Source organism: Anopheles gambiae, chromosome 3 (assembly GCF_943734735.2).
Source record: "Anopheles gambiae chromosome 3, idAnoGambNW_F1_1, whole genome shotgun sequence".
NCBI lineage: Eukaryota > Metazoa > Arthropoda > Insecta > Diptera > Culicidae > Anopheles > Anopheles gambiae.
Genome location: NC_064602.1, coordinates 51,518,913 through 51,536,988, shown reverse-complemented (window position 1 = coordinate 51,536,988; position 18,076 = coordinate 51,518,913). Strand labels below are relative to the sequence as shown.

At 40.6% G+C, this 18,076-nt stretch overlaps 1 protein-coding gene across 6 annotated transcripts in view; it reads left to right on the top strand.

Annotated features, from left to right (window-relative positions):
- LOC3292158 (muscle calcium channel subunit alpha-1) overlaps positions 1–17,490 on the top strand; it is a 125,796-nt gene extending 108,306 nt beyond the window's left edge. For 5 of the 6 annotated variants that reach the window (XM_061655542.1, XM_061655540.1, XM_061655541.1 and 2 more), the window contains 9 exons: positions 5,617–5,669; positions 5,734–5,880; positions 5,953–6,427; positions 6,500–6,601; positions 7,911–8,099; positions 8,170–8,272; positions 15,809–16,620; positions 16,810–16,879; positions 16,941–17,490. In XM_061655542.1, coding sequence (XP_061511526.1) covers positions 5,617–5,669; positions 5,734–5,880; positions 5,953–6,427; positions 6,500–6,601; positions 7,911–8,099; positions 8,170–8,272; positions 15,809–16,620; positions 16,810–16,879; positions 16,941–17,212 — 2,223 coding nt within the window. In that variant the 3' untranslated portion in view covers positions 17,213–17,490. Of the gene's footprint in view, positions 1–5,616; positions 5,670–5,733; positions 5,881–5,952; positions 6,428–6,499; positions 6,602–6,687; positions 7,878–7,910; positions 8,100–8,169; positions 8,273–15,808; positions 16,621–16,809; positions 16,880–16,940 lie in introns of those variants that run through there. The other variant, XM_061655543.1, reaches the window with a different exon arrangement.
- Positions 17,491–18,076: the final 586 nt, after the last annotated feature.

The following is an 18,076-nucleotide window of genomic DNA, read 5'->3' as shown; positions in this document are numbered from 1 at the left end:
ACGATGTGACGAGCAGCTCCAAGTTGTTGAGCTCGCTGAAAGAAGGCACACACACATTCACAGACGGCTCGTCAAAGCACGGTATTTGTATTGGTGTTAGTGAAGCGCGCGTGTAAAACAGAATGCGAACTCTCATCGCAGTGCGTTTCTCCTTGCTTCCTCAAGCTTCCTCATACCCCTCGGCCTGAATCACTCAAAATTTGGGGTCTCATTGTTTGCGTGGGTGTCTCTTCGACCAATCAGTTACCCACTCACGCGAGCCCTCCCCCATCCCACCCGCAACGCACGGTGCGCTCTGCAGCACGGTGTGTTTGTGTTCTTTCGAGCCATGCTACCAACACATCAAAAGCTTGTTGGTTTTCGCTTTCTTTCATGCACTTATTCTAAAAATAAACACAAACACGGTCATTTTTTATTACATTAAACACTTTATTGAATCATAAAGTACACACTAAAGTACACATTTAGAATCCTTCATACTCACGAATGGCGTCATACTGCAAAGTACCGGGTCGAGCCAGGCTGCGGGAAACTTGTCGACAATCTGCGTTGACTCTGTTCAGCAAATTCTTACCTGTCGATCCACGCACTGCATGTGCGTTTGTGCACACTGTTTATTCACTGCACACTTCACCAAAACACACCGACGCACGAGACTTATAACGAAATGCGCACCAACGCACAAACACTGCGCGCGGGACTTAGAACAAAACACGCACAACCATCTCCGGCAAAGCGTCGCGCTGTACTGGTGGTTTTGTACGCGTAGGAGGGGGGGGGACATACGGAGCGATGGTTCGATGCTGTAGTGTAAGCGAGACAACACGATGTGACGAGCAGCTTCAAGTTGTTGAGCTCGCTGAAAGAAGGCACACACACATTCACAGACGGCTCGTCAAAGCACGGTATTTGTATTGGTGTTAGTGAAGCGCGCGTGTAAAACAGAATGCGAACTCTCATCGCAGTGCGTTTCTCCTTGCTTCCTCAAGCTTCCTCATACCCCTTGGCCTGAATCACTCAAAATTTGGGGTCTCATTGTTTGCGTGGTTACTCTCGAAGGAATGAGTTACACCCTTATTCGAGGCTTCCCCCACCCCACCCGGACCTCACAGCGCGCTCTACAACTGCTGTTGTGTTTGTGTTCTTTCGAGCTATGCTACCAACACATCAAAAGCTTGTTGTTTATTTCGTTTTTACACAGCAAATTTTCTCATCCTGCTTCAGTAAAGTTTTTTACTGAAACGATTCAGTAATAGAATATTTTACTGATTTTCAGCATGAATGTCATGTTTTTACTGACTTTCAGCAAAATAATTTACTGAATTCATTTCAGTAATACGCATTTTACTGAAAATCAGTAAAATAAGTGTCAAATTAGTCGTTTCACTGGATATCAGTAAAACAAATTACTGAAAATGCAGCAATTCATTCTGTCAAATCGACCTGTCAGTCAGAACATCAAAACAAAACAATGCCGTACCTACTTGCTCGTGATGTGCAAAAAGTTGATTTTGTAGGCGCTTACAGGCACCCTGGTGAAATTTCAGGTGGTATTTCGGCTTACGGGAGTAATTTAAAACAATTGGCAGCCGTGGTGGTGTGTAAAATGTTTGCTACAATCCACTGTGCGTGCTGAAATTGCGTGGTGTCTGTGAGCGCTTACTGAACCATCTACACTTGCGGCGGTGAAATACAGTATAAAAAATTATAAAACAACACGAAACATGTATTTATATGAACTGAGCGACTGGCAATATCTGCGCATCAATAAAAACTAAATTTGAAAGAAGTATTTCGTCATTTTTTAATCGCTACCAACTACTGAATAATCAGTAATATGAGAATGGCTTTACTGGGATTTCAGTAAACGAGCTGTCATTTTGGTGAGCACCGGACATTACTGAATGATTCAGTAAACAATATTTTTACTGAAAGGATTACTGAAACTTCAGTTAAAAAAATTTCAGTAAAATTTTACTGAAGTTCAGTAAAAAAAGTTTTCTGTGTAGTTTTCAATCATGCATTAACACGATCGCAAATAAGCACTTATTCTTGAAGCAAATACAAATACGGTCATTCTTGGTTGCATTAAATATTTTATTGAAACATAAAGTACACTTTAACAACACATTTAGAATCTTTCATTCTCACGAATGACGTCATACTGCAAAGTGTCGGGGCGAGCCAGGCTGCGGGAAACTTACCGACAATCTCCGTTGCCTCCGGTCAGCAAATCCCAAGTAGCAGAGCCGAAGTTGTTGAGAGATTTTGCTGTGTGCCAAAGCGAGAGGCCCTGTCTTCTTTCTCTAGATTTTGGACGGCAAACCGCCGCCCGTGCAGAGGTGTGTGCGTGTGACGAAAAATTATGGATGAAATACGGGGGAAGCGGGGTTTGAAGTCTTTCGTTGGTCACACACACATGCATTTACCAGCGGATTTCGCTGGACTGAGTCTACCCATCTCTCTCGATCCACCATGATTTTTCTGCTATCGCGCTCATCCGGGTGTTAGGCATCCTCAGTCTGTCCAGAACTTTCCTTGTGGAAGGATGTACTTAAGTGAGGTGCGATTTCTTGTGCGACGTATTTTGCTCATTTACGTTTTGTGCCGTGTTCCTTCTTCCTCAGTTATGGAATGATTTATCCTAGCAAATTGTTGACGTAAGTTTCTTGCTGTGTGCTTGTGCAGGTACATTCAACTAACCTTTGGCGTCTAAAAAGTTACAGGTGTGTGCGCTATTTATCAACGACTACCTGCTAGCCTCGTCAACAATCTTCAAAGTGAGCGACGGAAAGAAAACGTTTTCTAAACGTTCTGGTTTCTTTAGCTGCTCACGCATACCAATGTGTTTGCTCCACCCCCTTTTTCGGATTGCTTATAGAAATGATGAGGCACATCACTCCCGCACATCCTTCCACAACGAACGTTCCGGGCAGACTGAGAATGCCTAACACCCGGATTAGTGCGATAGCAGAAAAAATCATGGTAGATCGAGAGAGATGGGTAGACTCGGTATAGCGCAATCCGCTGGTAGATGCATGTGTGTGTGACCAACGAAAGACTTCAGACCCCGCTCCTCGCGTTTTTCATCCATCATTTTTCGTCACACGCACACCTCTACACAAGCGGCGGTTTGCTGTCCAAAATCTAGAGAGAGAAGACAGGGCATCTCGCTTTGGCACACAGAAAAATCTCTGAAAAACTTCGGCTCTGCTACTTGGGAGTATGTGTGAACGCGATCGTTCGGGTGGAAGGTGTCTATGTGTGCGTGAAACCACATTTCCACTTCTACTGCAAGTGGGTACGTAAGTGGGTACATATGAGTACAAGACGATCCCATACAAAACTTCGGCTTTTTGCGGACTGGGATCATACACATACTCCCAAGTAGCAGAGCCGAAGTTTTTCAGAGATTTTTCTGTGTGCCAAAGCGAGATGCCCTGTCTTCTCTCTCTAGATTTTGGACAGCAAACCGCCGCTTGTGTAGAGGTGTGCGTGTGACGAAAAATGATGGATGAAAAACGCGAGGAGCGGGGTCTGAAGTCTTTCGTTGGTCACACACACATGCATCTACCAGCGGATTGCGCTATACCGAGTCTACCCATCTCTCTCGATCTACCATGATTTTTTCTGCTATCGCACTAATCCGGGTGTTAGGCATTCTCAGTCTGCCCGGAACGTTCGTTGTGGAAGGATGTGCGGGAGTGATGTGCCTCATCATTTCTATAAGCAATCCGAAAAAGGGGGTGGAGCAAACACATTGGTATGCGTGAGCAGCTAAAGAAACCAGAACGTTTAGAAAACGTTTTCTTTCCGTCGCTCACTTTGAAGATTGTTGACGAGGCTAGCAGGTAGTCGTTGATAAATAGCGCACACACCTGTAACTTTTTAGACGCCAAAGGTTAGTTGAATGTACCTGCACAAGCACACAGCAAGAAACTTACGTCAACAATTTGCTAGGATAAATCATTCCATAACTGAGGAAGAAGGAACACGGCACAAAACGTAAATGAGCAAAATACGTCGCACAAGAAATCGCACCTCACTTAAGTACATCCTTCCACAAGGAAAGTTCTGGACAGACTGAGGATGCCTAACACCCGGATGAGCGCGATAGCAGAAAAATCATGGTGGATCGAGAGAGATGGGTAGACTCAGTCCAGCGAAATCCGCTGGTAAATGCATGTGTGTGTGACCAACGAAAGACTTCAAACCCCGCTTCCCCCGTATTTCATCCATAATTTTTCGTCACACGCACACACCTCTGCACGGGCGGCGGTTTGCCGTCCAAAATCTAGAGAAAGAAGACAGGGCCTCTCGCTTTGGCACACAGCAAAATCTCTCAACAACTTCGGCTCTGCTACTTGGGTGTGTACGACACGATCCCATACAAAACTTCGGCTTTTTGCGGACTGGGGCAGCGTGTTTCTCCTTGCTTCCTCAAGCTTCCACATTCCCCGTGGTTTAATCGACCAAATTTTGGGGTCTCATTGTATGCGTGAGAGCAACTCCAAGTTCTTGAGCTCGCTGAAAGATGACACACATTCACTGAAGGATCGTCGAAGCACTTAGTTTTTACTTCATTTTGCAAACAGAGCTACTTGTCTCGCGCAATATTTCTGCTTCATTATTATTATTATTATTACTGTGTACTTCATTTTGCAAACAGAGCTACTTGTCTCGCGCAATATTTCTGCTTCATCCGAAACAATCGAATTATCCAGTTTTTGTATAAGCCATAATGCCATAAATATAAACACGAAAGCTCCGTATCTTCAGTGGTTTGCTCAATAGATGGCGTGTTTCAACCATCATCACATAGATGTAGTACTAGTAGTAGTAGTAATGTATTTCTGAGATAATTATCTGTGTTTTACAATGACGATTCAAATTCGGTAATTAGTGGGTTCAATAATTTCATTTTTCCTCGCTAACTGAAATTGCTTTTGGCTTAGCTGACTGTATCATAATATTTATCCATCATGGGGTTTTTAACTTGAGTAGGAAAACTTTTTTCGTCATAAACCTGCTTCACATTCAAAAAAAAAGTTACCTAACTTACTTATAGTCTAATTCTTAACGTTATGGATTTCATCACATAGTTGTCCATTTCATGCAATGTGTTTCGCCTAACTTCATCTATTCATTGCCTATATATCCTTCAAACATTCCGAGCAAAAATCGATATGAATAGTCGTGTGGTCAACTACGTGGGTATCAACACAAACGACCATTACTCAATCCTCACTTGCTTCAGTGCTGGTGGTTTACATTTTAGTTTAGTACTTAAACAATCGTATCACCGCTATAGTTCTGATGCAAAACTTCAATGCGAAACCATACAACAGTACTGAAGGAAGGATAAACCTCTTAAAGCGAGGAAAGCTCGACTGGCTGGGTATCCTACCATGGTGCCACCAGCTTTTTTGATATTTTTCGAATGCATTAGTAATTTGCCGTCTGCTGGACGAAGTCTTTTTTACATACAGATGAAGATAGAGAAAGAGATAGAGATAGATATAAATAATTGAATATGGAGTACATAAAAATATGTTTGCTTCCTTGATTCCTTGAACTTGCTTCCTTTTATTCCTTTTATTCCTTTTATATTTTTAGGGTAAATTCTTTTCCTGCTCAGATCGTTCGAAATACGAAGAAGCGGAATGTCAGTAAGTATATTAATCAATTTGACCTGTGTATCATCAATAATTATTTAACAAACTATTTTCACAGCGGCACTTACTTAGTTTTCGAAGATGGTAACGTAGATAAACCTGTGTCGAAGGAAAGGGAATGGTCTAACAATAGGTTTCATTTCGATGATGTACAAAAAGCTATGCTTACCCTATTTACTGTTTCTACCTTTGAAGGCTGGCCATCGTATGTATCTAACCAATATATATTTTCTCAGTATGGTACTATTCAACTTTATGACACGATTTCATTCTATAGCTTGCTATATGTGTCGATCGACTCACATACGGAAAACTTTGGACCAATATACAATTATCGGCCGTTGGTTGCGACGTACTACATTATATACATAATTGTTATTGCCTTTTTCATGGTAAACATCTTTGTTGGCTTTGTGATAGTGACATTTCAAAATGAAGGCGAACAAGAGTATAAAAACTGTGATCTCGATAAAAATCAGCGTAATTGCATCGAATTTGCACTTAAAGCTAAACCAGTCCGACGATACATCCCAAACGATGATCGGATACAGTATAAAGTATGGTGGTTCGTTACGTCACAGCTATTCGAGTACACCATATTTATTCTGATTATGATGAACACGATTACACTGTCTATGAAATTCTATCGTCAACCACAACCCTACACAGAATGGCTAGATTTTTTAAATCTACTGTTCACTGCAGTATTTGCACTGGAGTTTGTATTCAAACTAGCAGCCTTCAGGTTTCAGGTATGTTTTCATATTTGACGAGCAGCTTTTATCATCATTGATTATGCTGTATACTTTTGTATTTTTTTCCAGAACTATTTTGGAGATGCTTGGAACGTTTTCGATTTTATTATCGTATTAGGAAGCTTTATCGATATCGTTTATTCCGAGGTGACGACTAGTAGCGGAACTAAGGTAAGCATAAATCGATAACTATTGAAGTCAATATTATTAAAAATGATAATCTCATTACTATTAGTATTTCCACTGTCCCATAATAGCATTTTTAGCAAGGGCTGAATATCAAGTTTTAAGGTGCCATAAGTCGTTTAAAAGTACACATAGTCCCCAAAATCCGTAGCGCCTCACATACGAGGATTATGAACAAAACGGATTTCTAAATTTGGCAGTACCGAATTAAAATTGTACTGATTTGACACATCAACTGTCAAATTCAAAATAAATTTCCTTTTCCTTGAATCTTTCAAACTACAGTCACAATTTGAACACTTTTTAGCTGGTATGCTGTTCAGTTGCATGCTCGATTGTTGGCTGACATTTCAATTAAAAGCATGCGATTGTAAGAAAAAGGTTTTTTTAAATTACAAAAATTTCATAGCTTGTCGAGAAAATTTTATTTTATTTTTTTTTTTTTTGAATGAGGAAAAACGCGCCAACTTAAAAGCACAATTTCAAATATTGGCAGGGAATAAGAGTTCAACCAGTGAGTTCAGATTTTATTCAAAAGAAAAATATTTCAATCTTCAGAATAAGATTTCATGTCTAAATAAATCTTGTAGTAGATACAAACACCCATTTGAAGATTAAATTCAGTGAACCCTCTCTTATTTGAGAGGCGATGGGACTGTCGAATAAGAGGGGTTTTCAAATTACAGAGGTTGAAAGTGAATAAAGGGTCCATACAAGACAAGAAAGAGACAGAACATTTAGTATGCAGCCTTAACTGTTGCTATAGGAAACTGCGAACAGAATCGCTAATTTGAGCACACATCTTTCAATAACCATGGCGACACTATACTCAAATAAGAGGGACACAGATTTCAGAGGTTTTCCAAATTAGAGGAACAAAAATGTACTGGAAATCAAGGGACTGTGCAAAATGTTCAAATAAGAGAGGTTTTTCAAATTGGAGAGGTGTCAAATAAGAGAGGGTTCACTGTAGTACAAGAAAATTAAATATATTTTGGTTGAAGAACGCGAAATTAAACATATACTGTTACTCCACGGTCTGCATTGATAGCATTTTTCGGAGACAACCTGTTTGTCGTTTAGCCAAAGAAGATTTCAAGAGACAACAGCATTGTAAGATTGAATGATTTAGTTATTTTGTGATTAATTGTATGAATTGCATTTGAATTATTGTTAGAATATCAAATATACACTGCATATTTCCACTTGAATTTACTATATGCAACACTAATAAAAAAAACGACACGCATTATTAAATTTACCGATCTCTACTCATCTTTTGTAATCAATACAGGGTGCTTCGACGATCATATCCATAAATTTTTTCCGCTTATTTCGTGTAATGCGACTAATCAAATTGTTAGCTCGTGGTGAAGGAATACGCACCCTTCTCTGGACATTCATAAAATCCTTTCAAGCACTGCCATACGTAGCATTACTTATAGTAATGTTATTCTTTATTTATGCTGTCATAGGAATGCAAGTAAGTATTAAATGTGATGGAATTTCCATACTTATATCATTTGTCCTCCTTTTGTTTCACATTATTATAGGTTTTTGGTCGTATTGCGTTGGATGACGATACCGCAATACATAGAAATAACAATTTCCAAACCTTTCCTCAGGCAATTTTGGTTTTGTTTAGATCAGCGACTGGTATGTTGAAGTTTATTGAATCCAAATGAATTAATGTAATTTTAAGTATTTTTTTAATTTTATTCTAAATAGCTAGCAAGTCAGTATACAGGGCCAGGCAAAAGATTTTTGGAAGCCTACTAACTAGAAAGCACAGTCATAGATTAACTTATTTCCAGGAAGTACACGAGTTTGTTTTATACGTGTCTTTTTTCATTTTGAAGCATTCCCTTATCATTAATAATATCGCTGTTCATTGTAGACCCTGTTATGGTCGTATTCTTCAATATGCAGTCCACTACGTAAGTGAGTCCAGCTCACTTCTAGCTCACCTCAGAATAATCATAAAACCCCGTCAATACACAATAACCGTTCTTCACAATATATTAATAACTACAATTTTCTGAGTAGTTATTCACATGTTATTGCTATCTGTCATACATTTGTATCAAATTTCGTTAACTCTAAAAAAAACCGAAACGTCTGTGAACTCGCATACAGAAGAGAATTTAAATAGTTGAAACTACTTTCTTAACACTTGTTAATATTTTAATGAAACAAATATGCATTCACACATTTTATTCAATTGTCGTTTTGTTGGTAAAAAACATGAAAAGAATAATTTGGTGTTTCCAGTACACTGATGTACATAAAGGTTATACGTGTAAAAAAATATTCGACCGTATGTCCTCGGCGCGGAACAGTGTGTTCGAGAAATGTGTCGCAGATTCAGCATTGCATCCGATGAATTCAGGTATCATCAACGTTTTCAAGCATCATACCACAGTCTTGGCATTGACTAAGACAGATTCGGGAAGGGGTCCCGCGGTCTTGAGATAAAGTGTGTATGCACTCGTTTTTGTATGCATTGCCTACCCATGTGAGTAGTTATATAAGTACAGAGAAAGAATAGATATTTTTTTAATTACATAACATAGAACATTACATAAAATTTTGAACATTCTGATTTTTGGATCACTGTTTAAAACATATTTTTCTAGGCATTCTGCAAATTTTGGATCGATTTCAATAAAAAGTTATTATACAATTTATGAGCAAAACATACACGGGTAGGTGGTTATAGAAATGAAGGTTAAACATTAGTGTTCGCTGTTTTCCAGAGCCTAAGAGTTGTATCGGGTTTACGAAATATTTGGTTGCATTACAACACTTGTATCGGACGAAGATTCGTGGTCTTTGAACGTATAAATATTGAGGAATCTTTTCTTGACACTTGTTTCTGGTGAAAGGGGAAAGATTCGTGAACCAAGATATGTGCAGTGTACGCGTACCTATTTGGCAGCCCATATTCTCCAAGATATTTTTTTTTAATGAAAGTTTACAAATATATTAGTTGAAGAGTGGTAGATTTTTTCCGTGGTTTCTTGGATACTTCAATGCAACACTTACATTATTTTTCTTGAACATGACTATGTCTCCGATGTCATGATGTGAAGATCGTCATCGGAGGCTTTAATGCACAGGTCGGACAGGAGGAGGTATATAAACCAATCATCGAAAGTTTCATCGTACGACAGCTAACAAACTAAAACGGCCTCTACCTGATAAACTTTGCCTCCTCCCACATCTTCAGCATCCGCAGCATCTTCTTCCAGCATGCTCGCCTTCTTAGCTACACCTGGAGGCACACTAAGGGTGATCCAAAGCCTCAAATAGACCACGTTTTAATTTACGGAAGGAACATTTTAGATATTATCGACGTCAAAACGTATAGATGTGTAAATGTCGACTCGGACCATTTCCTGATACGCCAGAAACTCTCCGTGGTTAACAACCTATGGAGTCAGCCCACCTCAAGGCTCAACCTGGACCAGTTTAAGTATGCTGATGTGGCGGAGGGGTACTAGACAGTGCTCGGAGTAGCGCTTTCGGCCGATAACAACATCGCCGTAGTGTCCCTCGCAGACGATTGACGTATGGTGGAACGAGCCATCAGCACTATTACGGAACATAACATCGGCCGTTTACCACGTAGAGAGAAAAAAGGAATAGATCGACGAAGAGTGCAGACGAGCACTATCTGAGAAGAATGCAGTGCGCGCCCGCATGCTACGGCATGAAACACGTCAAAACGTGGAGAACTACAAACGACTGAGGAAACAGCAAACCCTGCTCTTGCAGGCCAAGTAGCACCGTTTTGAGGAGTCGGACGAACAATCTGCTGGCAGTCTGCCGGCTCTTATAGTAAAAAGGTCTGAAGTTACCTTTAACAACTTCCCTGGACCGTTGCAGCTGTGTTTAGATTGTGTCCTTCCCAAACTGATCTTGGACCGGCTGTAACAACGTATGCACAGGGTTTCACACTTTTTCTGAAGACCGCGGGACCCCTTCCCGTATCTGATTTACTATTAAATCAAATGAAGTAATACATATTTGTTGTATTATTTTTTTCTAAGATTGTTAAGAGATTAGTTTCAACTATTCATATATTCTTTTTGATTAATACACGAAAAGATTAGTTAGGCGTTTTTAGAACACTGTCACATCCATGCTATCGCATACCCGCTTAACGCATGAATGCTAACAGCCGGGTAAAATACTGCACATGCGTCCCGTGCTTTACTGCACACGCGGTTCCGTGTTTTACCATGGTGGTCGCACCACCCAAGTTGGAAATAAACAAGGAAGACCTCCAAAGTAGGTAATAAATAAGGAAGAACAATTAGCATTAGAAACACATTAGACCTTAATCAAAACATTGTAAACTGTAAAAGCCCACCAGCAAGGCGACCCTCTTGACAAATATTCGTTTGTCAAAGCGCATCAAGTTGCGAAAGAGAAAGTTACGAGCGTAAACATCTGGTAAACAAATGTGCGCTAACTTTCTTAAGAACGGAGTATCAATAAAGCTATCAGAACGGACAGAAGGTCAGTTCTGATCGGACACAGGATCGTACATCTTGTCCCTTCAACTCATTTATGAGCAGTATTGTCCCCCTACCCAAGGTAAGGCTTTACTGTCTCCAACAAACGCACCGTATATCAGCTGGCCGATCAGCAAAATTCCAATCCGAAAGGTTAACGTATGCTAGATGGCATAACGTCGAAAGTTCCCACGGTTTAGCATAACTGGAAGTCCGCTTTTCACCTGAAGCATCACATTGATTTCAATTGTTACGCAAGGTCAAGTTCGATTAGTTTACCGCACCAATCGCGAAGTGCTAACTCAGCGCTGCCACCAGGCCTATGACGCGAACCCGTACCGAACCAACAACAATTGTTCCCATCACCACAATACTGTTGTACACAAGGGTTATACGTGTAAACAATTTGCTTGACCGCATGTCCTGAGGGTGAAACAGTGTATTCGAGAAATGTGCCGCAAATTCAGCGTTGCATCCGATGAATTCAGGTATCAACTTTTTTTTAAGATATCATCAACGTTTTGAAGCATCATACCACAGTCTTGGCATTGGCTAAGACAGATTCGGGAAGGGTTTCCGCGGTCGTGAGATAAAGTGTGACACCCTGTAAGACGTGCACTTGTGTATGTTTGCAATACGGAGTGAAGGGATCGATGAATGCCGGTTTCGTGTGCGACTTTGATGTACGACCGGGGTTGCCAGAACGGATATATTTCGCAACAGCTGCTAAAACTGCTTTCACAGCCGTGGGACACCCGCTTATTCTACAGGAGATTAAAGGAGGCACTGAGCGGGTTTGCTCCTAAAACCGCGATGTGCTGGGAAGTGGAAGGAAATTTCCTGATAGACGAGCGGGAGGTGAACGAAAGGAGGAAGTGCTACTTTGAAGGACACCTGATTGGAGTAAAGTCAGGAGAGGTTAAAGCATGTGGCAAAACAAGGCAACCACCACAGCAGCAGCACAGCAGTAACACAAGCGATAGCAATGCCCTCTCCATCTCTGGATGAGATTGTCAGCGCTATCAAGCAGCTAAAGAGCAACATGTCTGCTGGCAGTGATGCGCTGGCGGCCGACATCTTAAAGATGGGGCCGGGGAGGCTTACCGTCGAAATGCATCAGCTGGGTGTTATTCACCCAGTCTACAAAGAGGGCGACAGGCTGGATTGCTCGAACTTTCGAGTCATGACAGTCCTTAATGCCGCCTACAAAATTCTGTCCCAGATCCTGTTCTGCAGACTTGACGTCGGAATCGTTCGAATCTCAAAGGGGTCTAAGGCAAAGTGATGAACTCTCCTGTCTACTCTTCAACATCGCCCTGGAAGGTGTCATTCGATGCGCGGGGCTAGACAACGACTTCCGTGGCATGATCCTCTACCGGTCTCTCCAATTTTTTGGCTTCGTGGATGACATCGACATCATCGGCAGGACAACAGCGAAGGTGTGTGAGGCGTACACCCGACTCAAACGCGAAGCAGCAAGCATTGGATTGAGAATCAATGCGACGAAGACGAAGTACCTGCTTGCCGGTGACTCAGACCATCTGGGAAGCAGTGTATTAGTTGACAACGACAGTCTCGAGGTAGTAGAGGAGTTCTGTTATCTCGGGACGGTCGTTACTTCGGACAACGACATCAGCAGCGAAATCCGGAGACGCATTTTACAGGGGAATCGTGCATACCATGGACTTCACCGACTGCTGAGATCCAAAAAACTTCGAGCCCGCACGAAGTGTGAGATATTTTGAACATTGATTCGCCCGGTGGTCGTCTAGGAACACGAGTCTCTGAGCGTGTTTGAGCGACGCATCCTCCGGATTATCTTTGGCGGTGTGCTCGTGCATAAAGCGTGGAGGAGAAGGATGAACCACGAGCTTGCTGAGCTGTACGGCGAACCGAGCATCCTGACGGTGGCGAAGGCTGGCAGGATATGATGGCTGGGGCATGTTATGAGGATGCCGGACTCATACCCCACCAAGAAGGTGTTCGACAGCGATCCCCAGTTCGGCAAATCCGGAGACGCATTTTACAGGGGAATCGTGCATACCATGGACTTCACCGACTGCTGAGATCCAAAAAACTTCGAGCCCGCACGAAGTGTGAGATATTTTGAACATTGATTCGCCCGGTGGTCGTCTAGGAACACGAGTCTCTGAGCGTGTTTGAGCGACGCATCCTCCGGATTATCTTTGGCGGTGTGCTCGTGCATAAAGCGTGGAGGAGAAGGATGAACCACGAGCTTGCTGAGCTGTACGGCGAACCGAGCATCCTGACGGTGGCGAAGGCTGGCAGGATATGATGGCTGGGGCATGTTATGAGGATGCCGGACTCATACCCCACCAAGAAGGTGTTCGACAGCGATCCCCAGTTCGGCATAAGACGCAGGGGAGCACAGCGAACTCAATGGCTGGGTCAGATAAAGCGAGACCTGTCGGAGATCGGGTGTCTGCATGGATGGGAGGCTGCAACCAGGGACCGAGCATCCTGGAGAATAATTGTTGACCGGGCCATGTCACATCAACGCGATCTATTGTGAGCAGGACAACAAGAGAGAGATAAAGAGAGGGAAAGAGAAAGAGAGAGAAAAAAAGAGAGTATGTCTCTAAGCTGAGAGTCCCTAGCAGATTCACCTAATGAAGATTTTACTGTATCGACTGGGTTTGTCTAGACGCTAGAACAAATTTATCGTCGAATATTATCGAAAAAAGGGTTGCAAATTTCACATTTTCTTAGATTGTGCTGCTGGCCTAGTTTATCCTCACAAGAAAATCGCCTATGAAGGTGAATTAAGAATCAATAAGTAATCAGTGATTATTGAACTAATGAAGAACTTGTTGATAAATTGTAAAGTAGTAATTGAGTTACTTAACGCTGACGCATAATTGTGAATATTGCGGGTTGAATTTGACGGATGCTGGAAGCGGAGACGTGCCGATTAATATACCCGCTATGGTTCCAAGCCTCGTATGGACTGCATATTGGGGATATGAATAAAATCAAAACAGGATCAACCATATCATTATTAACATATCATGGACATTTTTCACACATGAAGCTTATTTTTGAAGTGATTAAACATACATAATTTTGCTGCTATATGTTAGTTTGTATTTTTCTTGGTTGTTAATTACATGGTTTTACAGTGCAATAAACAATCGTCAAGATGCTTAAAAGAATGCCTGGTTTGAAAAACATAATTGTCCAAACTATAATCTATATATATCCATAATATCCATATATATATATAATATATTTCTATAATATCCAGAATAAGTAATTAATTACACAAATGAACTTGTAAATACGACATCCCGCATTTTGTGCACTGTCCGCATGATTAAAATAATAAAACGATATAAGCTATATTTTTTTCGTTCGGTGAGAAGATTTTGCACGTTTTTTGTTTGCTTGTTTGTTTAGTGTATCAAAATAAACCGTGCCGTCGCTGACAGCTATTTAGTTGAAGGCGACAATTATTTAAATCATGTGGAAAGTGTACAAAAGGATGCGTGTGTGTGCGGGATGACGTATTTACTAGTGGTACAAGTGGTATGTTTTTCAAATCAGGCATTCTTTTAAGCATCTTGACGATTGTTAATTGGACTGTAAAACCCTGTAACAACGGGTTAATCGACTTACATGGTGTTGATGAAACAATTCGACATATTGAGTATTGTAATTGATCCTTTTAGAATAATACTAAAATAAAGGTTGCCCTGGTTTCCCCGCATGCTCATTTTACCCCATTGTCCCTACAATTGACTAGCAAGGGTACACCAAATCAAAACTCTCAACCATGCTGGGTTTCGTCAGTCTTTTCGAGGATAATTCATTCATTCATAGTTTTACAACCAGATTATAATTAGTAATCGTGCTATTTACTCTTACTGTTGTTGGTACTGACACTTTTCTGAACTGCATACATTAAAAAAAATGTTAAAAACACATAAAAACATAACTTAGAAATATAAAACCACCGGTTTATGCCTTTCTCGTGGTACAGTCGTCAAATAGTATATGCAAACCCGTTATGGATTTAAGCCGCGTGTAGACTGTACCTCCATACGTAGTGAATATTCTACTACGGATAAACAATAGGTATATGAAAGCCAACCTCAATATTGGTACTGGCAGGCCTTGGCCAACTACGGTTGTTGTACCAAAGAAGGAGAAGACAGTAAAACTCACACATGCTTCCAAAGCAGCACAATGAACTAAGTTGCAATGATGCAAAGGATTATCGATGCCTTGATTTTGTATTCATTATAATTGAAATGTTTTCTCTATAGACTAATTCTATAGACTAATTTTGAGTTTGACCTCAGTATCTGAAGGCGGCTGGCCGAAACATCAACCCTACGTGCAGCATCATAATTATGTGCCGCTCTGAAAAGATTTTATAATAGCTAGAAACAAATGGTATGCATACATTTCAATCTGCACCAGCAACGATAAAAAAATAGTTAAATTGCAGATGGCATACATAAACCATCATTCGCTCGATGACCAAACATATTTTTGACAGCTTCCGCGAGCTTCCACATGGTGCACTAGTGTAGATCAAAATTACGCTAGTGAGTACAAAACGTGTATCGAGTTTATCACTTTAGAATTTACACACAAGCATAGCCTGGATAAATTATTCATCCATTTTCTTTTATTTTCATCCCCTAAGGAGAGGCTTGGCAAGATATCATGCTTGATTGTTCTGCTCGTGAAGAGGTACGCTGCGATGAAAACTCAGAGGATAAGGAATCCAAAGAAGGCTGTGGATCCAACTTTGCCTTCCCTTACTTTATTTCCTTCTATGTACTTTGTTCATTTCTCATCATAAATTTGTTCGTGGCCGTTATCATGGATAACTTTGACTATTTGACACGAGACTGGTCCATTCTTGGACCCCATCATCTGGATGAGTTTGTGCGCCTGTGGAGCGAGTACGATCCTGACGCGAAGGGTCGTATCAAGCATCTGGACGTAGTGACCCTGCTACGTAAAATCTCGCCACCGCTTGGTTTTGGCAAGCTATGCCCACACCGAGTAGCCTGTAAGCGTCTTGTCTCGATGAATATGCCGCTAAACAGTGATGGTACGGTGTTATTCAATGCAACACTGTTTGCGGTAGTGCGCACCTCGCTAAAAATCAAAACTGAGGGGAACATCGATGAAGCCAATCTTGAGCTGAGACACATTATTAAACAAATATGGAAACGAACGAGCAATAAACTGCTGGATCAAGTAGTACCCCCGCCTGGCATAGATGATGAGGTAACAGTGGGTAAATTCTATGCAACATATTTAATACAGGACTACTTCAGGAGGTTTAAAAAACGAAAAAACTATGACCGTAATTCTGAACCGGCTTCACACATGACTTTACTAGCCGGATTACGAATACTGCATAAAAAAGGGCCTAAACTGAAGCGTAAGATTTCCGGCACACTTCATGAAAGTGCATCTTCTATAAACCCAGAGCCAACACATCGGGTAGGTGTATTTATATGGTGCTTGTAATTTTTGTTATTTTTAAGTTTATTTCTACATGCTTTATACACTTTATTATAATTTTATTTGTTTTTACTACTATTTAACATTTAAAGTGGTTTTGCGAATCACCATTGGAGAACAGATTGCTTTACAAAATTGATTTTTACCTTTTTTTTCATTTTACTTTAGCGTAATCACAAGCTCTTTGGAATTAATTGGCCCACGTCATACACGATAAGGAAACCCTACTTTAATAAAGGTAATAAAAACAATCATTCAGCATACCGATATCTAATACGATTTTTTATAATTTCAAATAGCTAATACTATTAATTCGACCCAAGAACATTGCCCTCCGGTTCGGACGACAAGAACTTATGCTACACTGAACAAAGGATTCCGCGATGTCAATAAAACTCTAATGTACGGTTTTAGAATGATGCATGATCACGATCAGTTCAAAGAAACTTTCACCAGTGATATTGAAATTGAAACCAATGATAGTGATAGAGCACTAAAACCACTTTGTTTTGGCGAAATATATTCAAAACAGACTAGCCGGGTTGTAAATGCAGCAGAAAATGAAACATAATCTTTAGTACTGATTCAGTCTTTCTCCGAGTTACGCCAGTTCGAGTTAGGTTAATTTTTATTTGTGACAGTTCATATGTCTAACCAGTACAATTTTCTGCATCTCTTATCAAATGAAAATAATTAGCATATTTTCTTCAAAAGTGTTACGTCACTAAAAAGACATACATGACCGAATTTTCTACACCAATTGCATTGAATAAGTAATTAATTACACAAATGAACTAAATTCAATCAAAAATCATTCTTAATAAAGTATATTTTGGCTGTAAAACTTAACATTCGACTTATGTGAATATCCGAGCTACACAAATGCCTCCGGAACGCATTACTCGCGCGACCCTGCGCTCTAGCACCAATCGAACACGACATCGAACATGAAAAATCGAACATGTCGAACATAATTGGAACATAATTTCTCATGTTCGATGTTGTGTCCGATTAGTGCTAAAGCGTTGGGCAAGGGGGATTAAAAATATCAGGTGGTGGAATCTATAGCATTTTACGATTCGTCACTTGACGTAAGGTCCCCAGGATTCAAACGTTGTTTACATTTTTTTAATTTGATAATACAGTCTGTTCCCGAGTTACGCTGTTCTCGACTTCCGCAGATTCGGAAATACGCGGGAAATAATTTTCTTCAAGAATTGTCCAATGCAGTGTAAATTGCATTTTTGTACTAGATTTAATCCACTTAAAAGTAAAAAATATCACAATGTTCTTCTAAAATCGCATCAAATTAGGCATGTGTAAAATGAACGAGAATCGCACCGTTCGAACAGTTCGGTAAAGTGAACGAACGAACGAGATTCTTAAAAAAAAGAACGACCAGGACCTTTGGAAGAAACTGACTACACCGTACGCG